We start from the raw sequence: 25,044 nt of genomic DNA, 5'->3' as shown, positions 1-25,044 counted from the left end.
CACCTATCTAGTTAAGGACTGGCTTTTCATAAAGTACTCTTACAAGCAAAGTTTTGAAATTATTAAAAGTGTGCTGGTGTAGTATTTTAAAAAGTGATAATTTAATTTGCATATATTGTCTAAGTACTGTGTGTGTATATGTGTGTGTGTGTGTCTGTATTTAAGAACATATAAATGAAATTAAAAAACAAGAACAATCTTTGCTGCAACGTTTTCCACAGACTTGAAAGCCTTCAGCCAGTGTCTCAGCCCCTATAAATTGGCACGAACTCCAGTATCTTAAAGCTGTGCTAGTTTATGTGACCCAAGGAGATGACTTCCAGGATTTGTGGGACCACTGTGTAAATACCAGAGTCTTTAACCTGCCAGGGTCAAAATAAATAATGCTTTTGGTACAGTCCTGGCTCCATGCTTATATGTCACTGCTTGATTTAAGCAGCATCGTGTGAAGCAGCAGCAGTGGAGGGGGAGCCTTCAGCAGCTCTGCACTTCTCCCTAGCAAACCCGCCACCTGGGTTTTGCCATTTTTGTCTTGCAGATGAAGAAACTGATAAAGAGAGAAGCTGTCTCCTCACTGCATGCTAAAAAATGCACTTATTTTTTTGGTGGACAAAAGAGGCAGTGGCAGGGGCTTTTCAGTACTCAGTAGGGGGGCAAACACTTCTGGGGAATCTCTAGCATGACAAGAAAACTTTGTTTCTCCAAGCCCCTCACTTGCCTTTGGAGTGACACAGAAGGAGGCGGAGAAACACAGAACGGCAGCAACAATACAATGTTCATGTATTGTCTAAGTCCTCCAGAGGCTAAGCGTGAAGGGGTGAGGTGCTGCTCTTGCAGTGCTGCAGCCCGCCCGCTGTGCCCACACAGATGTTTCCTTAGGGTCAGGACAAACAAATAATCCCCACCAGCTCTACCTGTGCAATTGTGCCCATCTGCAATGGGTGGGTGGATGGACACACAGGGACAGAACTGAGCAGGCTAAATTGTTAGGAATGTAAATGCCTGAAGAATGGGCTTTATGTTTTCACCTGAGATAAAAGAGGCACTGATGAATCCAAACCTTGAGAGCTGAGAATTGGCAAAAGGTGCCAATCTGAGCTTTATCCAGAGGAAAACAGGCAGCAATCTGAGGTGCCTGGGATGTTCCTGGCAGCAGTAGCAGAGGCACAGAGCCGTTCCTCCCCGCAGCAGGTTTGCTGTACCAGCAGGCATATCTGCAGGCTGCTATCATTGTAAACCTCCAGCTATTTTCATTTCATCAAAACAAATATGAAGTTTGCTTCTAAACAGACTCTAAAAGAGTTTTGGGCTTTCTTTAACACGGGAAAGATGCAGTGAGCCAAGCCCTGTGTCCTGTGCCTGTGTAGGTAAGGCGTGTGGAGAGACACTGGGAAAGGCTGAGGAGCAATTGCTAGGGAGCTGGGTTGAAGCTGAGCGAACAGCTGGACGTGAGCCTGTGTCACCAGCATTAAGTTAGCAGGATGGCTGCAAGAATGAGGGCCTAAGGCACACAAATCCAGCCAGGTCTCTCTTCTGAAGGGGATGGAGCTTCGACAGCACTTTGGCTGTCAGTGACAGTAGCAGAGCAGGTGCCGTCAACAGCCAAGGAGAGCAGAAACAGGCAGGTGTGTTGCAGGCAAGCTTTGTCTAACCTCAGCTGCCTCCAAGATCTGTAAATGCCCTGTGGGAGCTAATCAGCCTCCCAAGCCCCCAGTCTTCTTAATTTTACTGATTCAAAAGAAGCCTCAGGCTCCTTAAGGAGCTGCAGCTGAGGAGACTCCCATGTAACTCAGCTGGCTGAACGGGCCCCGTAAAACCTACTCACTCCCCCAGGTACCCCCAAAGGATGTTTTCCAAGTGTGGTAGAAATAGACATTTCTATATTTCTGTCTTTGCATTTGCTCCAATTCCCCCATATTTTTAAAGGAGGAAACATGGCAGAAGGGGATGGCTACAGGGCAGTCAGCGCTCTCCACCAGAGATTTGGCAGCAGAAATCCCAACAAGGAGAAGCCAACAGAACTTACAGTAGAGACAACAGACTTTCCTTCTAGCTTCCCAGAGGGGCCCTGCTACTTCTGATGCCAAAGGTTAGGGGACTTCAGGTTTTATTTATTTACAGTGATCCTAATTTGCATGTGCAGGAACAGGATAGCTGGTGAGGCTGTTAAGTTTCTGCCACAGGGATGTGTTGGACTGCTCAGGATAAAGACACATCCCCCCAGCTGTGCCTCTGAGTCTTCTCCTCTGGGCCTTCCCATTGCCTGCAGCTCTGCCAGGAGGCTGTAGGATGTTCCTGTAGTAAATCTAGAAATCTGTCTGGTGGACAAAGCACCAGGCACCTGAGAAGACCTTCTATGGCTTGTTCACAGCCGACCTGTGGTGATTGCCACAGACAGGCAGACACCTTGGGATCCTGAAAAAAAAACTGTTTAAAAAGATGAGATGCTTTCATTTCTGACAACCAGAACACTTTTCACTGCAGAGCAGCTACCCACAGCTCCTGCAGAGCTCAGGCAGTCTCCATAAATCCACACACTAGCTTATCCTAATACCCTGCTCAAGTAACTCAGCCCGAGTCTACTCCTTGCAGCTGCGCATCCAGCTCCAGTAATAAATTTCTAATCCCAGTGAAATCCAGCTGATGCAGGTCTTGCTGCAGAGAGGCCCCACTACAAAGTCTGGGTGTTTCAATGGGCATCAGCCCCATTAATGTGAGCTTCTGACACCATAACGCTGCAACATGCATTTCTAGATAAAATTCACCTTGGGACGTATTTGCATTGCTGAGCAAGCTAAATCCAAGTTCTACAAATACCACATCTTATCAGGGCCATTTTCTTTATCAATCTTATTGCAAATTAACTTGATTCTATGGACTCCTGGAGCATGAAGCCACATCCAGCTAAGTCTTAGAAGCTGAAAACTAAAGGAGAGGCAGCTGTTTCTCTCTGCAGTATTCATGAGGTAATAATAGTAACAATAAGGGGAAGGACAATAGAGCAGTTTCATTGTGATATTTTTTAGAAAGTAAGGATTCCATTGAACATAAAATGATAATTGATTTTAGGCACTTTGATGGACTAATGTTTGATTCTAATGGAGTCATTTTCTGAGAAGAACAGAAAAAGCTGTGTCAAGAGGAAACAACCCTCACTTTGTATAGAGACATGTTGCTGAGTAGCACTGCTGGAGTCCTTTATTTAAACAGGAATGATTATATTGCACAGGAAACTTGGATTTGAAAGTGGTTCCTCTGATACATTCCTCTTCAGGAGTAATTATCTGCTGCATTCACCAAAGCCTGAAGGCTGGTCTCGTATGGCAGCAGATCATCTGCTTTATGGCTAAAATTAAAACAAAGGGAGAGGAAACAAACAAGAAAGGATGTAAAACTCCAAAGTGCCAGGTCTAAAAGAAAGTCCTTTCCACCAAGAAGTGGTGAATCACCTTTTAGAATGAACATCTGATGTAAATGGAGGTGAGAGGCAAATAAGAGGATAATTATACTGCACTTAGTTTCCACCAGCTGGCTCCTCACTGCATGATGTCCCCTTGCTGCTCTACACCTTCTGCTTTCCATTGGGTTTCCACCATACCCATGAGCTCTCATCAAAACCTTTCCTGTGGACAGCATTTACTGGGAGAGACTGGAAAATTTCTCTGGCCAAATAATTATAATCAGGGAGCTGCTTCTGCTGCTGAAGTGGGGATTTGTTTGCAGCCAGCCTGGATTGCAGCCAGCTCCGTCTCTCTTCTCCCTGACCATAAAATGTTGGACAGAGCAGGTGAGACATTGCTTGCATGAGAGTCAGATACTCTCCATGAAGGTTTAGACCACTCTACCTTCCATGCAAAACAAATCCATAATTAAACAATGCTTTAAATTCTTAGACTGTTGTGGTTTCCTGCTTTAGCAATGAAGTCCATCTGGTCATTCCTACTTTAAGTGACTCACATAGGCTTTCATAACCTTGCAAGGAACTTCTCTGTGTACTCAAGTGCAGCATGGCTCTTAATTTGGATCTAAGGGTCTCCTAAGAAAGACCAGCAGAATCAGGCCTCTGTCCACAAATTAGGACAGGATTGGCTAATGCTTTACTCATAAGTAGCAAGAGGACATTTTCCCCCTGAAGTTTCTTTAAACAGTAAAGGATTCATATTAATGTACATATGTAGTGGTGGGGAAAGGTATTTGATTACTGTAAAAGAGGTCACTTACAAATCATCTCCTCACCTTTCAGGCAGTGTGCTCAGTCTGTGATGGCAAGATAAATCAATTCATTGCACCTGTTAAAGCGCTGCAATGGTGCAAGGACCACGACGTGCTCCTCAACCATATGATGGTATAAAAGCCTATGTCATTTCTAGAATGAAAGGAAGAAAAGGGGAACAAGATGCTTTAAAAAAAGCAACCACTCAGACAAAAATAAAGGCAGAGAAGCTGGCAGGTGGCATGGGGTTCCCATGATGCATATATGCTTAGAAGAGAAGCTCGGGGGAAAGACAGAGCAAGAAAGATCTGGAGGCAGGAATGTGAATGCATGGCACCTTGCTGTGTGCCCCAGCTTGATGGAGGGCTCACATTAGGCATTTCCATAGGGAGCAGGGCTGGAAAGGCTTCAGAAGAGGGAATCCTGCCTAGAAGTTGAATGTTGTTGTCCTCCAGCAAAGCCTCAGTCACGCTCTCTCTCCATTTGCTTATACAGGAAGCCTGCGGCTGAATGCAAAAGGCCTGAATTTTGTGTGGTAGTAGCATATTTCTGTTCTGCCTGCACACAGAAAAGGATGCTCAGAAGAAAACTACTGTCACTGTTCAGGCAATCCATACTGTGCTACATCTGACAGAGTGGCTGCAAGTAAGAAAGGCCAAGTTGGCTGACAATTGGATTTAATTTGGTTTCATTTGCTTTATAGGCTCTCTGTATAGAATCATAGAATGGCTTGGGCTGGAAGGGATCTTTAAAGGTCATGTAGTTCAAACCCCTTCCATGGGCAGGGACATCTTCAACTTGACTAGGTTGCTCAGAGCCCTGTTCAACCTGGCCTTGAATGTTTCCAGAGATGGGGCATCTACAACTTCTCTAGGCAACCTGTTCCAGTTTTTTGTTACCCTCACTGTAAAAACTTCTGTTTTATATCTAATATAAATCTACCCTCTTTTAGTTTAAGACCATTACACCTTGGTCTTTAGTTTAAGACCATTGGAAGAGGCCCTGCTAATATGTCTGTCCCCATCTTTCTTATGGGCCTCCTTTAGGTACTGAAAGGCTGCTAGGAGGTCTCCCTGGAGCCTTCTCTTCTCCAGCTGAACAGCCCCAACTCTCTTAGCCTGTCTTCACAGGAGAGGTGCTCCAGCCCTCTGATGATCTTCGTGGCCCTCCCTTGGACTCATTCCAACAGGTCCACATCCTTCTTTTGTTGGGGACCCCAGAGTGATCAATCCAACAAATAAGTTGGGGAGAAAAACAACAAACAAAAGGCGCCCTACATACCTGCAACTCCAAATAAAACTGGATTTGAGTAAGTCCAGCCTCTCCCATGATTGAGTTAAAAGGAAATAAAATAAAAAGTCCACGGGCCACAGCAGGATTTTCCAGCATGCTTCTACTGCTGCCCATAAGCACTTACCATGGATTCCGAGATGACAGATGAGGAACAGACAGTACCATCAACCCAGGGACTTACTCCAGTGATTGATCTTAGGAAGTTCAGACCCTTGAAGGACAGCACTGATTTTCTATGAGAAGAGTTCAACTTCATTTATTTCCTCTAGAACGAGTATAAAGTAATCACTTTTAAGGTCAATAGAAAGGCAAAATGCTTTCTATCCCATCCTGTAGTTAGAAAGTCTACTGAGATCTGCTTAAGGCTGACCACTTTTTTTCCATGTGAATCCTCATTTACTTGTACTTGCTTATGTAGCTTGTCCTTTGAGCACATTTGACTTAAGGACACAAAATGGGACTCTTGCCTTTCATCATTTATCTTAAACCTAGAAATGAACATGTAGGCTCTACCTAACGCCTGTTCAGGGACAGCTTGTTATCAAGACTCAGAGAAATTAAACCAACCTAGCTAAATTGAATAGACTAAGGTACAGTCATTTCACATGTTAAACAGAACAATTTATTTGCATACAGGGACAGTCTATCCCATTGCAACTGCATTCAACCTAAGTTATACTGACAACATCACACCTTCATTGGCATAATAATTGAATTAAGCCCATGTGAAGGTTAAGCCTGAAGAAATACTGCATGCTAAAGTGTTACCATATTTCTTCATTTCTCCCTACAACATGGTAACAGATAACAGTTTGAATTCCTGTTGTCAATTTGCACAAGTTTCTCAAGAATTCTATGAACTCTTTTAATTTTACTTCCATGAGCACAGGGGCACATTAGGTGACATGAAAAAAAATTCTGAGTATATGGTAGGAGAGAAAAAGCTTAAATATGCAAGCTGAACGTACTCCAAATATCTACAGAGAAAAGCAGGGTTTTTAACTACTAGATCATCTAAGCCAGTCTCATGATTCTATGATTTCTTGTGCATGACAGTGTTTTAAAATCTATCAGAACCATTGTTTTTTGTGAAAACAGGTGGGATTCGTTGACTGAACCCATCTAAAGTGTTGTAGAGTATCTGAGACACATGCATGGGGCTGGCAGTCTTGGGTTAACATACCCATACAGACCTGTGTTGCTCCATAGCAGCAGCTCTAGCCAAGTGGGTACTCTGCAGTGTCTGATTTGGGACTTGACACCTACAGAGAGAAAGCTGGATCCCACCCTAACAGCTTTCCAAGTGTGAAAAACTTGCTCGCTCGCAGTCCCGAGCTGTGCTGTCAGCTACCAACTTTAGTATCTCTGAATGTGCTCCACTGGCATTCAGTGGGATGGCTACAACCGTAAAATAAGGAAGTAAAAGCACTTCCTCCATTTTACCCCTGTATGAAAAAGAGAGGCAGTCATGGCAAATGCAAACACAGCTCCAGGCAAAGACATGCACCTGCACGACCAGCCCTTAGGGGCTTGTTCCTACAAGGTGAACCTCACACTGCTGTGGTCACCCTCGTCACCACCGCATCTATTTGGTCTGGTGACCCTCTGAGGAACCACCCACCATGCAGGCCACACCCTGACTGTTTTGTGACAATTAAGACTAAGGAGGACACTCACCAGAATTTGTTTTCCTTAAAAGTAGTATCCAAATCCAGCTCTTTGAAGATGAGAGGAGCAGGGCGTCTTTCCTGTAGTGATTTTCCTAAATCATAAAGCCAAGTGTCTTTTCCTCACATTGTAAGAAGCTGTGGTGGAAAATAATGCAACTGCAACCCAGCATTGTATAAGCAGCTCACACTGATATCTTCCTTTCACATTTCCTAGTGTTGAGTTTTTTCCCTGCTACAGCAGAAGGTATTTTCATGTAATGAAACGTGTCATTTATTTTGTACAATTTCTATGGTTTCTATAATTACAGAATTAGAAGAATAACAATTTATAAGACATTTCCATAATTTATTCATTCACAGATATATTCCGTACCTATTTGCTCAGTACATTACATACCAGCAATAGTAACTGCTTTAATGCAACAGCCGAGATGATTTTGCTCTCACATACTCCCACTCCAGCAATAAACATCATCTTGACCCATGAAAAAGCCTCCAGAACTGTAAATTACAGGACATTAAAAAGGCAGGCTACTGGACAATAGGCTTGGCTAGAGAACTGACTGCAGGCATAAAGAGCATGGTATGCTCAGATGACCATATGATCAGATGCCAAGGAAGATTTTTAGCAATTCCAGACAAGGTATTTTTTTGGGTCCCATGAATTCATGTAATAAATGTTACTAGCAGAAGATTCAATGCCCACACTGTTGAGCAGCCTTGCCCTCAAGCATTTTTTTCTGTCATCACCCACAGTATAGAAATGTTGGGTTGTTTCTGGGCTCTCTTCTGGAGTGAAGCAACTCTTTCTGAAACAAAACCCAGGTGCTGTTTCGGTAACTTGCTCAAGATTCACTCCCAAAATGAAGCATGAACAAGACTCAACCAGTTTGGCTTCCTTTGCTTCCTTCCTCCCAGCAGGCTCCGATCCCTCAAATGTCACATCCCCTTTTGTTTCATGCTATTAATTCCAGTGGACTGCAAAAACACCCCAGACATCAGATTACTTCAGACTCTTGAACTGACAACCAAGAAAAACAGAAAATAATGTCTTATGGTCATGGCTCCACCACATGGGGCCAGGGGAGATGCAGGGCCAAGTGCTGTGAGTGTGGACCTGTCCAGTCTGCTCCAGTGACAGCTGATGTTGAGCAATGTGACACTGCTGCAGCCCTCGGCCTGGAGTGAGGAACTGCTCCCTGCAAGGGAGCAGCTTTTGGCACCAAAGCTCTGGCCACAGACTGTCCATGAGGACATGTGTGGCAGGGGTACAACCAAAGGTTTCAGAAGGCTTTTCTCTAGAAATATCTTGCTGCATTTTGGAAACCCTGACGTTATCTGAAGGGGGTATGCTCTGCACACGGAGAGGTACAGACTTTGCGGGTTTGGTGTGGCTCCTGAAAGCTCGTGGCTCCCATGAGCACTTCTCCACTGCCAAAGAAGTGCCAAAGTTGACAAGAAACAAAACAGCTTTTAGACAAGAAAACTGACATATCCTGACCCTTCTTGGCAGCTGACAACTGTCCAGGGTGGGGTTTAACATAAGAAAGCATGAATAGACAGGCTTCCCGCTCCTGAGTCATTAGGAGTTGAATTTTAATCATTTGCTGCTTCTACTCTACAATGCCCTTGCAGCCCTCTAATGCTCCAGTCCTTCCTTGTCCCTGCAAGTCATCCTGTTTCTCCTCTCCATCCCACACGCTCGTTCTCAGCAGGCTTCTGGCTCAGTACGTCTGTGATACATCCAAATAAATGGGTTGACCTGGTGGTTTTCCACATCACTTGTGACCTTGGACTCCTTTCCAACCAGTCTCATGCTTATGAAATGTAGGTAACTTTATGACACAAACTCTTGTTGATTCTGTTGAATTGTATTTCCTTTCTCTAAAGCATTTAAAAAAATACACAAGAGAAGGCAGTGTAAAGAAATCACAGAGCTGCAAGCCAGAGGTTTTAATCCCTCCTCTGTCACTAGCTTGCCATGTGATCTCTGCCCTTGGGCACACAACTCCTCTGTGATGCTGCTCTCTCCTGAGGAACTAGCAGGTAACAGGGGATTATTTGTTGGTGTAATACTCTCCAAGATGTAGGAAAGAAGATGCAGAGGATGTGGCGCCAAAAAAATCCCCCAGTAGTGAGGCAAGTGTGAGCCACACCGGTGAGATAACCACTGCCTGCCTGCACCCCAGCACTAGCCCGTGGGCAGAAAGGGCACAAAACGACTGTCTGAGGCTGAAGCCGTGCAGCATGGCATCCTTGGCACACCATCTCTGGCAGGATAAGGGTATATGCTCCTTCATGCAGCATCTGCATGTGTCCTGAACCCAGGGACTACACTTAAGGATTTGTTACTTGAACACGCTATTAATAATATAATGGCCAGTCTTCGCGAGCAAAGATTTGGGAAAGGTCATTAACCCTTTGAGCCTGCGCAGTGGATTTTTTAGGTGAGACACAGCGTGCGCTGAACTGAGCCCACCCTTTAATCCTGAGGTTCATCTGCCGGGGCCGAGCAAGCTTGGACAGTGGCAGTGAGGGTCTCAGAACGTAGGTTTGTTTAGAGTGACCTTCTCTTAGATGGATTGCCTTACAAGGCTGACGAGGGCGAGCTCCATCTGCCCGGGGGGCTGGGAATCGAACCCGGGTCGCAGCGGTGAGAGTCCTGCACCCTAACCACTAGACCACCAGGGGCCCCTACACGCTATTAGGGAAAAACTAAAATACAATAGAATAAAATAAAAATTATATACTTTTGTAAAAACTCCTCCACTTTCTTTTGGCTGTTTTTTGTTACCCCAGGCGCCTCTTCCCAGAGCCGCACCACAAGAAAGGATTGCCCTGGGTCCGCTCTCATTTTAAAATGCTTCTTTTTATTTCAGTGGTTGTACATTGGGTGAATGAATTTAACGTCACAACAGAAATAAAATGGCTATTTAACAGACCACTAGTAATTATATATGCTGAAAAAGAGCGAATGAAGGGGTTTCTTTTAACTATTACCGAAATATTCATTGTACATGTCATCAATTATGCCGGATGAGAGAGGCAAACAAAAAGGTATTTTGGTGAGGTGTTGTATCCTTTGAAGAAAATAAACACTGAGACATCTCAAGTTACTTGAAACCATGTCTCAGCTACAGTATTCACTGTCTCCGTGTTGGCCCATCTCATGGTTCTTTTAGGGGGTTATATTTGTTGTATTTTTTTTAATTAAACAAAGCATTTAAAATTTAATAATTTTCATTAGACTTTTTTTTTAAAATATAAACAAAGTTTTGGCAAATAATATTTATACAGAAAAATAGTTTTAGATCTTCCCAAATTTTGAAATAGTCTATAAAATTACTTTATAAATAAATAAAATGCAGAATCTGTTGTACACGTATTTGCACATCTCTGTAATTGCCTCCTTACTGTTAGCATAGGTTTGTACTTGTACAGTTTTCAGGAATATTACAAAGTCATAAAGTCGGAAAGTGGATCTCTTATTAAAAATACATTTTCTCTTTTGTCTGTCAGTTTATCTGGATGAAAGACCTGATGTATCTGAAGCTTCGTCATCCATGGGCAAAAAATATTGGATTAATTGTAAAAAACATAGATTAACAGTTATTTTGAAACATAAAAAGTTCACACAAAATGATGTCTTGAAGAGTTATCTACATAAAATATTTAAACAACATGGATAATTTACCATTTAGTATTATACAATAAGCTACCCAAATGCCTAAATTAACTATTATAAAAAAATAAAAACAACTTTGACAGATATAGGCAAGTTGCAGTGTCAACTACCTAGTTATAAGGACTGAGAAAGTCTACAAATATTAGTGTTTTAATAGTATATAATGGTGATACCTTAACTGCTAAAGTAACAAGTTAAGATACATTATTTTTCCACAAATTAGAACTAACGCAACGTTACAAGCACTATGTTAATTTTACAACCGAATTATGATTATTTTTTTTCTTTCGGATGATCAAATCTCCAGCTTTATATATAAATAGATAGTAATTAAGATATCGGACAAACAAGATTTAGCCTGGAAAATAATTTCCTAGACAAATAATAATATGGTTAGTGCCTTCAGTCGTTCAGAACAGGCAGTGCTGCCAAAGTTTAAAATAGTTTACAATCAATCTGAAGAGGTTAAGTTAAAATACTGCAATCACTAATAATGTCCACATAGAAAACTTATGCTGCAAACAATTATACATAATATCCACTTATAACAGCTGTCTTGTTTTTTAAACAATAATTTAAAAACTATGTCATTTATGTGATACATGTGCAACATATAAAATGTGAAATATGAAATATTTGGTACAATAGTGCTTGAAACAAATCTCAAATCAAACAAATGAAAGTTTAATTATACATATATAATTACCTTGTAAATCAACAAAGTATTTAAAAAAGTAAACAACATTAAAATCTGCTTCATCCATATATATGTATGTATGTATATATAACATGTATATAATTGTATTAAAGATATCTTCATACTTTTGTGACATAAAATATGTTTTTAAAGAAAAACAATTAGAAGAACTATTTTTTCTCCACTCTAATCTGGTTACAATCTTATAATCCAATTAAAAAAATGCAAATACAGTAATGATTTATTAAACTGAATCTCATTCTACATTCTTAGTGTTCAGTTAATAGCCTAGATTAAAGTCACCTATGAAGTTTCAGTGACTCAACTGAAATGTAATTAAATTAGAGTATCATACAATCTCATCTACAGCCTTCTTTTTCACCTTTTCTTTTGTTAGTTTGGTCTTGTTTTGTTTTGCTTGATTTTACACTTCTAGAAGTTACTTCTTAACAGCTTGGATCTTTTTGGTAACCTGACTATGAGTTTCAAAGATTATTCATGTCCAGTGAGATTTGACTGTTGGCATCAGGCTCACTTTCATCAAGTCTGATGTGACAAAATTTAGGCACTTCTGCAAAGTCTCTTTTAAAAACATTATAAATATACTTGTAAAATAATATTCTCAAGACTTTGTTCTTTTGGGGATTGAAAGGGGTATGAAGGTTCATACTGTGCAAATTTTTTTAAATTTTCTTCTGCTATTCTGCTATGATTCAAATGCAACTTCTCCATACAAGTCAAACACCAACCATGTGCATCTAAAGAATTTGTGCTTTCCTTTGGACTTCTTGCTAAAAATATCAGATTGACAGGATGATGTGCAGGACACTGGGCTGCGTTTCACTTCCTCTGTCTTGGAATCAACTCACCAGGGGAGCAAAACCAAGATTTTTTTTTTAACTGAGAAGAAAATCCGCAATCATAGTTTGGGTGAAAATTAAACCTGCAACTGGGGTAAGTTTTTAGCCAATACAATGCAATTATTGCTGAGCTCGAAAGATTCATAAGCACTGAATCTCATGAGACAAACTTATCTGGACCATTTCCGTTAGTTGTAGTTATGGAGAAAAGACAATATTTGCAAGAATTAAACTATGCTTAGAAAACCTTTAAAACTAAATGTTACCCTTTATGTCTTGAAACATCACAGCTGGTATCAGGTAGTTAACTATTTTAGGTTGGAGTATAGTAAGCATACCATATTTAATATTCATATATGACATAGCAGCACTAGCTTTTTTGAGTTTTTGATTTGTCCATAAGAACAAATTCTTGACTTAGCATGCAGTTTGTGGCAACTCTAGAGAGGAGGAGACAGGGTAGTATGTACAGTAGCCGTGCTTGGCCGTCCGCAGGGAGGCTTCGTGACACTCTGTTCCGCTCCTGCTGGCTATTTCAGGATTATCTGTTAAGAGAAAGGAAAGCGTGATCGCGCTTTTAGGGGACACGGGGAGTGCAGTTTGCCCAGATGGCCAGTGTTGGACTAACTAAGCTCAGGTGCAGCTCACACAGGACAGCATCCTCTATTCTCATGCTGCCTGGGAGGCGCTTGCATTTCACAAACCTAGTCATCTTCCCCTGCACATTGGTCCGCACGTGCGTAAGAACATGCAGAGGGGGCATTTTATGTGTCAAAATACCGGAGGCAGTGCTGAAGCCACAAAAGAAGGGCCTGGCCATAGGCAGGGTATGCATCATCAGCACCCTGGCTATCAGTGGAGGTGGAAGCAGCCCTGTGCCTCCCAAAGAAGCTCAGAAGTGCACCATTGCCCGGGGCAATTCTCCAACTCCTACCATGCTCCCAGAAAGACAGAAAATGACTGGCAAAACAGTGGAGGCAGGGCCCCTCACCACTAACAAGCAAAAAGATCTCAGAATCATAGAATCAACCGGGTTGGAAAAGACCTCTGAGATCATAGAGTCCAACCCTTGATCCAACACCACCCTGTCAACTAGATCATGGCACTAAGTGCCACATCTCTTCTTAAATACGTCCACGGATGGTGACTCCACCACCTCCCTGGGCAGCCCATTCCAATGTCTAGATGTACTAGACTAGATGTTTTCACAAAGCTAAAGTGTCTTTTCAATGCATTTTTAGCAGTTGCTTATTTCCTAAAAAAATTATCTTCAGATCAGAGAACTTGAGAGGTTTTCTCACACTTCCTTATGCCAGAGAATCCAGGGGATGACCATAATGGTACTTCTATTTGCCTAACTAGTCACTAACCTTGCCGCTTTACCTCCATGGTGTCACAAACAGAGAGTGGAGCAACCATTTTACAGGTGTAAATTCTTGTGTTTCCAACATTGTGAAGGTTCAATGCATGATGGGCCCAGCAACCAACTCCACTTGCTCACAGTATTGGAAAATCATCCAGATTTCCATCACCTGCCTGGAATGTCTGTCAGTGAAAGTGATATCAAAAGCCAGCGGTGTGATATTTTATCACACCATTGCTAACTTGTGCTCCAGACTTAAGCACAAGTCAAGAAATTAAGAGTGTATTGCCTGCTCTTACTGTTTAATTTGGCACTCGATGCATTTTTAAGCTGTATTTGTAGGTGGTATGCAAAGCAGTCATGACAGTACTTTGACCTACTTGTGCATTACAAAGCTAGATCACTGCTTAATGCAATATTTATATTAAAAGGGGGGAAAATAAAAAGGTGTTTTGAAAGTAACTTCAGCAACATACTACCTCTGACATACAGACCTCCAAAAAGAAACAGGTTTGCCTCTGTGCAAGGCACTCGTTCTAGTCCCCTGCCCAGTCAACCTCCCTACACCTCACAACTCCACTGCCTTGCTCTCTGTACACAACTGCTGTCTCTCTGACCCTGCTGAACTTGCCAGCATGCCAAAAAGCCATCTTTGATTACCATCAGCACTGAAAATCTGGTGACACGCGAGGACCCATTGTAATGACACGGTACAAACACCTGCTGCTCCAAAGGGCTTAACATCTAAATACATCATTCACACAACAAGGACATATATTTTTAATGAACTTCCACCCATTGTAAGCTTGTTAGCTTATCGCCTATCTTCTGTTTCCTATTGAAATAACAAAGAAATACCTTCGCTCAAATAATAAAGCCCTGTCTGTGGTAACTCTTGTCCAGCTCCAGCACGGTGGTTTGACAGTACGTACAAGGAACGCAGCCGTGCTGAAAATAAGAAGTGACCAAGATTTTCAGGACTGATATTTTTAGCATGTTACAACCCAACATGTCAATGTAATTAATAAAGCAGCTTTAGCTATACTGGGTTAGCCATAATCACACAAGTGTATTTAAAGGTTCCTAAGGTCTCATTTAATGGGACATAACCTGAAACCTACTCAGTGTAAAAAGCCCCAGAATTTCAGACACTGCAGCTGACTACACTGTCTGCCAACTTTTGAGGGGATAAACTTGCATTTTCCTATAGCTTTTCTTCTCCCTATACAGGGAGACAGATAACTGCCCCTTATCCCAAGACTTCTTTGGTCAAATAGTCCCACAAGACTGATGTTCCCAATTCCCCCAAAATCTGTGACAGAGAATGCAGAGGGCCTAATCTCAAGCTGTTTCATGGGAAAATGGCAGGACTATTCCTGGCACTGTGATTAACCCAAGTGCCACTCACCCTGCTGTGTGCAAGGCAAGACAGAGGGGTCCTGGGCAGTGTGAAAGAGCAGGGATCCCTTCTCTTCCCTGCCCTGGTGAGTGGCAGTGGCAAAGCCCAGGATAGGGACTTCACTGCTTTGTCCCTATTTCTGCTGTTTCTCTCCTCCTGTCAAAACTCAGGAAACAGCAAAGATGATGTAAACACTTTCCTTTTGTGTGCGAGCATGTCCTGTTTATGGGTTGTAGGTGCCAGAGAAGCAGCTGGAGCCCTCACTGCCATGCTTCTCCCCCTGCCAGCGGCTACAGATCTGGCTTGTTCCCACCACATAGTCCTCGACAGGGGATGTAACTAGGGCATGTTGCACCCGACTATTTCTAGTACACGTAGGAGTCCTCCTAGGAAAAAAGCCTCAAGTCTCTCCTTCAGAACAAGCTTCTCCAGTGCAGTCACAGAACTGAGGAGCTACATTACTTTTTTAACCTTAGCCACAAAGTGTAAAACATCTCCCATAGTCTTTAATTATATGTTCACACCCTACTTCTTAAAAGATATCACAACTCTGCCATAGCTACATACACAGGCATCAGCTTCTGCAACTGTGTCTGACAGAGAAACATAAAATGCTAAACTACTTTACATGAAAACACATTGGAACCTCTTCTGTTTAATCTACAAACAAAGTAATAAACTGTGATGGAAGACAGAGGCTATCTAAGTCTGCATCGCTGCTAATTGCTGCATCACTTGCATGCTGAAAAAGAAGAAGCTGTAAAGAATTATACCAGTGAAGGAACATGCCTGCAAACACTTACTACAGAGTCTGCATTCCCTCGTTACTTGTAAGTAGGTTCAACCATCTTCATGTTCACTATGCTTTGAAGAATTACATCTCAAATGTATGTATGTCATATTTGCCATACTATTATATCATTATACTCCACAGCAACGGGATATAATGTATTGACACTTTTACCATAGTATATATAAGCATAAACCCCTAAAAAACAAGACTATACAATGAGTGTGCATTGTTCCACGTACAAAGGTCTACAGGTCAAGCATGGGAAAGCATTTTCTCATGCTCTGTAAGATCCACAGGTGTGGATACAGACGTGCCAGAAAACATACCTTCTGCTGCTGCACTGAGATCTCTAATAAGAACACTATTTCCAGCATAAGCAGAATGGCCTGGCTCTTACAGTCTGCAGCAGTAATGCACAGAAGATTTAATAACAGGAAATGGCATTTTTTGGAGGTAATCACAGATATAGGGTACCTTCTCTGTTGCCTTCTTGCTTGGTACCTGTTTAAAGTGGCAGAAAGCTGGCTACCCTTTAGACTAAAATTACTAAAATTGTGCCAGTGATAGTTACCAGACCTCACTGAAACTAGTAACACATAGAGTGAACCTAAATTTCTGCAAGCCACCAAGAAGCATTTGCTCTTCCAAGTTTTCCATCTCTTTAGAGGTGGCATTTTCAGCTCCTAAATGCCAAGACTTTCTTTTCTTGTCTACCAGAGCATGGCTCTTTTAAACCTTTACCTTCAGGACATCTGAGGGATCACACTGGTCATTAAGCCCCCTGTGCAACACAGAAAATCCCTAAATCCAGATAGGATTGCTCCTAAGGATGGTAACAATTCTGCAGTGTCATCCAGGGGAATGACAACCAAGAGAGATGTTACTGCCAATGGTTTCAGCTTCTCACTGACTACCAGCACATGGTAGTCAGCAGACAAATCTATGTCAGCTTGGGATTTCCTCAGATGCACCAAAGGTGGCTGTGATCAGTCATTGACTCAAGACTTAAAAAGTAAAATTGAGAGTCTGTTAAATTAAGGTGGAAATTCCACCTTTGTAAACTCTTTTTGATGCCCGGGTTACTGCTTTATTTTATAACAGTTCATTGAATTAACCAAATTACTGAGAATCATGACTAGGTACTAGGAATTTCAAGAACAGTGTTTGGCTTGAGATTTTCTGCTTTGAAGCTACAATTCACAAAGCTTTATTCTCTCTGAGTTAAATTCATTTTCCAGTTCCAGATTTATTATACAACGATGAATACAGAAAATTTACCATTCTGCATGAATCACTGTGCATGAACTCTTGTTCAACTAAAGACCTGTCACAGTGGATCAGCCAGAAAACATGACTTTGCATCTACCTCTGACACATTTCTCTTTCAGAAGTTTTGAAATTATTACTCTAAATCACACTGTGCTCTATAAGCCTTAATATATTTTAAGGGGCATTAAGATTGTATTTGACCTCTGCATTGCAAAGCACTTATCCCTCCAAAAATACATAGTAAACATTTTGGACTGCTCAGCCTTCCATTTTAAAAGCAGTGTAGTAGTAATAGGAGTTTCTTGTAGACAAGATTCATCTCAGATGATTTCAGACATGAATGCCTCAGCTGGTCACCCATTTTACATCTTCCTAGCCTACCTCAGCCAATTGATTTTAGCATGAGACAGATTATCAGCTCCTGGTGCCATTTTCCCCTCCACCGAATGTAAGAGTTTGTGGTGAACAGTTCACACTGAGGTATTTAACTTTTGGACACCTGCATCGGGACAGATGAATCCTTCCACAGTGACATTTTCTGTTCTCATGTTTTTCACACAAGTAGCAGACTGGTCAGATATATCTGGGGTATACATTAAAAACAACAGATATTTTCAGACAGCCGCCTCATATCAGGCTGCCTCATAACTTCTCCTGCTTTCTAAAAATAAATCTAACACCAAGTATTTCTTCCCTGTGACATGGAACCGAAGACTATTTATATTTCCCCATGCCTTTGGGAAATGCTTCCAGCTCTTTATTTTTCATTTACTCTTGGAATGTTCTTTTGTGGTATGTGCTCTGTTTCTTCAAAATAAATTAGGATGGCTTGGTTTTTTGTTTTGTTTTTTAAATTAGAAGTGAAAAAAGATGAGTAAATGTTCAGAGACTTACTGAGAGTAATCTCTATTGTATCGGTTATGCCTGGTCATACTTAATTTTTACTTAGCTTTACAGATGGCCTTTATCAGCTCCTTTTCCCATAGCTTCTGCAGCAGCATCTCCATGGAGCACCATCCCAAACGTTCCAATCCCTCACCTCAGGACTCCCACTGACACTCTCCCAAAGGATAGGTTTTGTCCCTGTCCTCGACTGGCTAACAGCTGAGCTGGCTCCAACTCTCACTCTCATTAAATGCAGTCTGGCTTCTTTCCTTTGCTCTTGATGGCCATAAACTTCATTCTCATTTCCAGTATATTATCATTTAATGTATATGTGCTTTGTTTCTCTCACTAACCATGGTCCTCTACCCATCCACGGGTGAAGGAGGTTTTATCTTATTGTTTCTCAATTAAACCAATGCAACCCCAATATATTGGTCTACTTTGCTCATCAATAAGGTGACCTCTGATTTGTATATAAAGGGCAAGATGCCTCGACCACAGATGACCTCTTTGGTTGCCTGCCCATACAGTGCCTAACATGGGGGGCATCAGGTGTTTCTTGAGGGTTGAAGGTCCTTTTTGCTTGGCTTTCTCATAGCCCATACCCTCACATGGTAATTCTGGTATCCTGCTCCATCCTCTCTTTTCTTCCCTAAATCTGAGAGTGCCCAGTTCTGCCTGTCCCATATGCTGATAATAAGCCTCTGGAAAAGGCTGGTGGTCAGATGTCCATGCTGAAGTGGACACATCTGCTAGCACATTTTCATTCCATCAGGTACAAGCTGTTGGCCATCAGGGTGTCATAAAGCTGACAAAGACCTTGTCTGAATCCCAACTCTTCATGATGATCTAAAAAAAAGATCAAGGCAATTATGGGGATTCCAAAGAGCTCAAGGGTTCAGCAGCATCATTCTTCTCATTTATTATTCACCAAGTCCTGAAAGAGAGTCTAAAGCCACTTGTGCTGCCAATCCCTTAGCTCACTTATGAGCTTCAGTAGGTATTTACTCAAGTAATAATGTATAATATTTAAGTTCAACTTAATACGTATTTACTTACTCTGGAGAAACAGGATTAGTTGTTTTAAAAATGAAAGCAATCTGGCTTTATTTATTCTTCTTTAAAGTAATAAATAATGCAGTGCTAAAAATTGATCATAACATACTCTAATATATTCTATCAAAATCTATTTTTAAATAATTGCACAGGCAGCAGATAGACTACATAGAAATGAGAAAACCACTGCTATATTATTCTGGGAGCACCCATACAGTGACTGTTTTGAACAGCTACTCAATTTTACCTTTCAACAGGTCCAAGCTACTGCAATCATCTGTGTTTTGCACTTCCTACTTTTAGGCCATTTTCCTTCTCTTCTTGAATTTTAGAAACTTCCAGAAAAGGCTTATGCAGAGGAACTAAGAGCACAAATGAGTGAAAGGCCAAGCACAAGTTGTGAAAGTGCCCATATTCCTCTTGGAGGGGTGAAAGTGCCCATATTCCTCTTGGAGGGGTGTTACTTCTCTGACCCTGCATTTTCCTAGGCATCCTCACCTAGCTTTTTTTTCCTTTTAACGAAACCTGCTTTGCATTTTCCTCTTACACACCGTGAATGCCCAAATCATGCAAGATGAGGCTTCCACTACAGTATCCCTTTTAGGCAAATGTACCACTGCACACAGAGCGTGGGTAGCACTTCTGCAGGTTCCATTGCAGTTACCACCATCCTGAAAGTTCTCCTCTCCCAAAACCTGGCATTCCAGTTCAGACTTCCTTCCAAGCAAGAAACAGACCACTGCAACATCTGGAACTTAACTCAAACACAGAAAGGTACCCAATTTATGTTCATCAAGGTTACTTATCAGACACCCTGCTTATAACACTTGTGTCAGTTTTATAAAACTCACTATATTTATAACTTCTCCAAGGAAATCTTAACCTTCATGACTTTTGACTACTTATCACTTCCTTAATTTTCTTCTATCTGAATGCTCTCACATAAACAGATATACATGTTAGTGTGTGTCATGGAAGATAATACTGCATAAAAAATGAAGTCAGGTAAGTTAACAAATTTCTGCCTTCAGCTGAAAGTCACGACAGATACAACCAACCAACCAACAAATAAATAAATATATAGATGTTTCTCCTGTGGTTACATGGGCAGCCTCCTGCACACTCAAAGCCAAAGACTGGCATTTCTGGTAGGAAATAAATCATACACTGAGATAAAAATATGATCTTTGTTTGATTCAAGGGAAAATAACTGGAGAAACTAGAGATGTGCAGATGCAATTATTTCAGTGAACAGAATCCCAAACAAGTACATCTGGAGCTTTGCACTGCTCTGTGTTGTTAAAATTTTATGATGGAAAAACACAGACTCACATGAGCTGTGTGTATGCACCATGAAACAAACTCAAATGCCTACAAAATTAGATGACCTTAGAAAAATTTTCCTATGTTTAAATAATAAATATATGCCCCAAAAGACTTCTACTCCACTTGTCAAATTATCATTTATTGAATAACTGAAAGCAAGAAAACAAAAGGAAGTTATCATATCAATCATCAACACTTTTTTTTTTAAATTTCAATGATATGAAAGCTAGAAGTCTAGAACAGGAAAGGGAAATCTGTTTTGAATTTTTTTTATATTAAACAAAGAAGTGTTTGCCTTTGCTTACTGCTGATGTTGTGTGACACTGCCATCTAGCAGGCCATCAGAAGAAGTTAGGTCTTAATCCTACACTAGGGAGAGAGGTATGATGGGAGAATTTCTAAAAACAAATCAGAGATTTTTTCCATTTCTTCCAACTGGCTTCTTGCATATAAGCACGTGATCTAAAATTCTGTATGCAAGCCCACAGAAGTCTGCAACATCTACAGAGAAACAACACAGTATCAGAGACCAAAAACTATTATTAAAAGTAAAGCAAAGACTTGGTTGAAGTTAGCATGAGACTAAAATACAGTTCCTTTGCATTTTCCAGGGTAATCTTTTGGCTTTGCTTCCTTTCTACCTTACAGTTTAAGAAAATAAAGTTTTCTTGTGGGCTTTAAGATTGGAAACTCTCTCTTGAGTCTGCAAACTGTTAATTCTGCAAGTTACAGCTACTTACCTGTAACTCGGTGTCAGACAAGATAACTTGATGGAATTGAGGCTTGTGATTCCTGGTTGTCTAGCATGAAAGAGGCAGCAAGCAGTTTAAGTTTGGTTTCTCCATCTTGGTACAGGTACAAGGTAAGATGTCCAGTACTGCATTCCACATGCCAAGGCACCATAGATGGGCTTCCTAGGCCCAATTCTGCCACAGGCTGGCTCCCTGCAAGCATTCCCTCAGAAAATGTGTCTCAGAAAGGAACCTGTTCCTCTGTCTCCTTTTTTGGACTTTTTAACGTCAGATTCAAATCATCCTTTCTGTTGTTTGAACAAAATTTTCTAAAGAAGTTCAAACCATGACAGAAATATTTATCTTGAGATTTTATGAAATTTTTAGACCAAAACTTTCAGTCATAAAAAGACAAAAATTCTTTAGATTCTTTAGTATTCTCAGCAGAAGCGCTTTCCTACCTGTTGCCCCATTCTCTCAGAAACTGCAATTAAAGATTTTCAAACCACTAATAAGAATTTTGTATAGGCTCTTATTTGTAAAGTTTTTACATTTGTTTTCCTTTCCCACCTTCCTTTTCAAAAGCTTGCTTTCAAAGGACAAAAAAAATCCATTTGCTACTATTTACCAGATTTTTCAATTTGTTTTCTCAGTATGTTGCTACTCTTCTCTCCATTTACAAGTACAGCAGGTTTCCATGAGAAACAAAGGGAACAGTGAGTAAAAGCCTGTCAGCAGTGCTATGGACAACCCTCTGCCCCGCCAGAAGGCCTCCCAGGGTTAGAGAGGTAGACTGGAGAGGAAGCCCTTTTGTGGAACACCAGGCAATATTTGCAAGAGGGAGCAACTGGTACTTCTGCTTTACACAGAAGGAGAGATCCACTTGAGTAGGGGCCAACATTTCAGCCCAAGAAGAATCTGCCTCCCTTGGGAGTGGTGCTGCCTTTGCAGGTACCTTGGCAAGGAGAGGTGTTCTGTTGCTGCACGTGCTGGCTCTGCTCCCTCCCGAGGGAGTCACCCACATACAGTACCTCAAATTGCAAAAATTTGGGATGTTGGTATTTTACAATATGTTAACTAGTTTTTGCTGGGGCAAATATTTTAATTTTCCTTTTCTCAAACATAACTATTTTTATTTTTGCTTCATTGTGTTCTAACAGATTTTGACAAAACTGAAGGCTACTGAATAATTTCATAATTAATATCTGCATAATTGCCACCTAATTCAGTGAGAATGCTGATGCATAATTTAAAACAGCTGTGCCAGATAATCACAAGCCTTAGCATGAGACAGCCTGTTGATCTTATATTTCTTTTCAGACACAGCTTATGAATGTTTCACTCTTCTATTGGATCTCTCCTTTAATTTTTCCTTCCTGGTAAAAGTTCATAATACCTGTTGTCACTAAATAACATCTTTCAGCAGCATTCTCTGTAATGCTATTTTAATGCTGTCAGTCTCTGGTCCATTTTCATTGCTACAGAATATAAAGCCACGTACTGTTCTGAACTGATGTAATGTGAGCAAGACTCACATCATTTGGAATCATTTGGAATTTTGTAATTGTCATCTAATAACCAGGAACTAAGCAAGCACCAACTGAGCTTGAGGACACAGATTAGGACACAGAAACACTGCTGTCTTAACCCCCTGTGACACTCAATGAGGTAATAAAACCTAGTCAGTAAGCCAACAAAGCCCGCAGATCCCTTCATGTGATCACCCAACGCACGCTCAGGTCATCTGCTCACCAGGGTTTTAGTACCATTTTGGCTAAGGTCTCCTGCCTGTCATCCAGCTGCCAGTTCAGAAGTAAGTGTGCATATTTGCCTGTAGGTCCTGTATTGCATCTGCCAAGCTTGTGAAAATGTCTTGGATAACCTAGACATCCCAGGTTATCTTAGGATAATCTTAAACGTCACTAGACACATGTTTAGGCAACTGAACCAAGCCCTGTGAGACTTCTGAAGGACAAGCCAGACTACTTTCTAGACTTCATCTGACTGGGCCAATAAACTTCACAGTCTACAATGAGTACTTAAACTTGTATCTTGCATGTAGACACCGACACTCAGACACCAACACTTAAGTGTCTTAATTCTGGGCTAAGTCCTAACGTTTTAATTCTTGCAGGACTCACCAAGGCATACATATAAATGAAACAGTAGTAAGGCTTTCTACTTAGAAATTTAAAGCCCTCCCAAGCAGGTGTTGCCATTATTTAAAATTGAACTTCAACCCCAAAATTCAGAATAACACCTCTCTCAAATAATGTTAGGATAAATCATCCTCTGTTAAACCATCTTTGGTGCGCAGGGTAGAGAAGTCACATCTTTCTGCATTTGCATTAACATGAACATCCCCTCCAAGTGGGCTCTACTTAATCTTTCCCTAAATTTCTAATCCTGTACTTGCTTACAAAGCAAATAGTAAAACAAGAAGAGAAACAAACTTCCAAATAATTTTCCTTAAGATCTATGTCTTTTCTATCATCCTGAAATTACAGCACTGTACATTCTTAGCCCAAAATCATCAATAAACACTACTCTTTCCCTCTACAACTACCTGAATGGAGGGTACAGCAAGGTGGAGGTTGGTCTCTTCTCCCAAGTAACAAGTGATAGGATGACAGAAAATGGCCTCAAGTTGCACCAGGGAAGGCTTAGACTCGATATTAGACAGTTTCTTCATGGAAAGGGTTGTCAAAATACTGGAACAGGCTGTCCAAAGCAATGGTGGATTCACCATTCCTGGAGGTATTTAAAAATGTGCTGCACTTTGGGACATGGTTTAGTGGTGGACTTGGCAGTCCTGGGTTAACTGTGGATTCTGCGATCTTAGAGGTCTTTTCCAACATAAATGATTCTGTGATTCTACCTGTGGGAGAAGCTGAGCAGGTAACAGTTTCTTTGCTTGCTGGAGTATTGCTAGTCCACTAGCTACAGAAGTAACAATTAAAAGCTTTGGTAAAGTTCTTTGTAGTATATATTTACACATAAAGACCATATTAATATTTAAATAAGACTTTCACATAACTCTGTCCACATGCATGCACTAGAGGGAGCTAGGACCAAACCCTCCATATACATGCCCTAACACTGCTTCTCATGATCATTTCACACTACTTGGAACTTTGCTCCTAGAAAATGCTGTCAGCATCCCAAAACACCTGAACATAAGGTCATTAAGGATCTACCTCTGAAGCGCATTTAAGCAGCTGAGGTTTCAAGCCCCATTCTGAAGGGAATGGCTGGAGCAACTGTGAAGGGGGGAAGAAGGAAAAGGGGAAGGGCCTCTCACCTCTGACCAGACATGCTCCTGGACTCCTCACGTACCTTTGGAAGCCCACCTGCCTTTCACTGAAGAGCTGAAGTCCACCCTCTCCATATCCTCTCACCACAGCCCGGCAGATAAAAGTAAGCGGGGACACTCCCTTAAGGGGTGTCCTCACACAGTGAACAGCATGACCACCAGCGCCTATATTAACATAGTCAGTTTTTAATCAGGCTTCGTAAAACAGGGTTTGCAGCATTTTTGCTGCATCCGGTTTCCACTGCACTGAGCCAAAGCGATGCTCTTCCCCTCTGAAGTACACTGCAAGAAAATTATTTTGGTTTTAAAACCTACCCTTTGTAAGTCAGGAAAAGCAAGGGATTCCTCCCAATTTTCCATGTATTCTTAACTGATGTCACTCTGTACTGATGTACTACAGTATAGCCTTTAATCCTACACAGTCTCCTCACGTGCCTTTTACCATACATTGAACACACAATGCCCAGAGCTGCTGGCCAAGCATGACTGAC

General features: G+C 41.3%; 1 protein-coding gene and 1 long non-coding RNA gene across 15 annotated transcripts in view; both read right to left on the bottom strand.

Annotated features, from left to right (window-relative positions):
- Nucleotides 1–2,939: 2,939 nt before the first annotated feature.
- On the bottom strand, nt 2,940–9,537 carry LOC108500300. Its single transcript, XR_001875817.1, has 3 exons — nt 5,631–9,537; nt 4,237–4,366; nt 2,940–3,346 (listed from the first exon to the last, which is right to left on the bottom strand). It is a non-coding gene; the product is annotated as an uncharacterized LOC108500300 (long non-coding RNA).
- A 489-nt stretch (nt 9,538–10,026) lies between these two features.
- Nucleotides 10,027–25,044, bottom strand: part of MBNL2 (muscleblind like splicing regulator 2) — a 109,374-nt gene continuing 94,356 nt past the window's right edge. For all 14 annotated transcript variants that reach the window (XM_017821045.1, XM_017821038.1, XM_017821047.1 and 11 more), the window contains one exon: nt 10,027–12,963. In XM_017821045.1, coding sequence (XP_017676534.1) covers nt 12,949–12,963 — 15 coding nt within the window. In that variant the 3' untranslated portion in view covers nt 10,027–12,948. The remainder of the gene's footprint in view (nt 12,964–25,044) is intronic.

The sequence above is a fragment of the Lepidothrix coronata genome, unplaced genomic scaffold (genome assembly GCF_001604755.1).
Source record: "Lepidothrix coronata isolate B3197 unplaced genomic scaffold, Lepidothrix_coronata-1.0 Scaffold88, whole genome shotgun sequence".
Lineage (NCBI taxonomy): Eukaryota > Metazoa > Chordata > Aves > Passeriformes > Pipridae > Lepidothrix > Lepidothrix coronata.
Note: the sequence above shows the minus strand (reverse complement) of the source record. Positions and strands in the feature narration are given on the sequence as shown.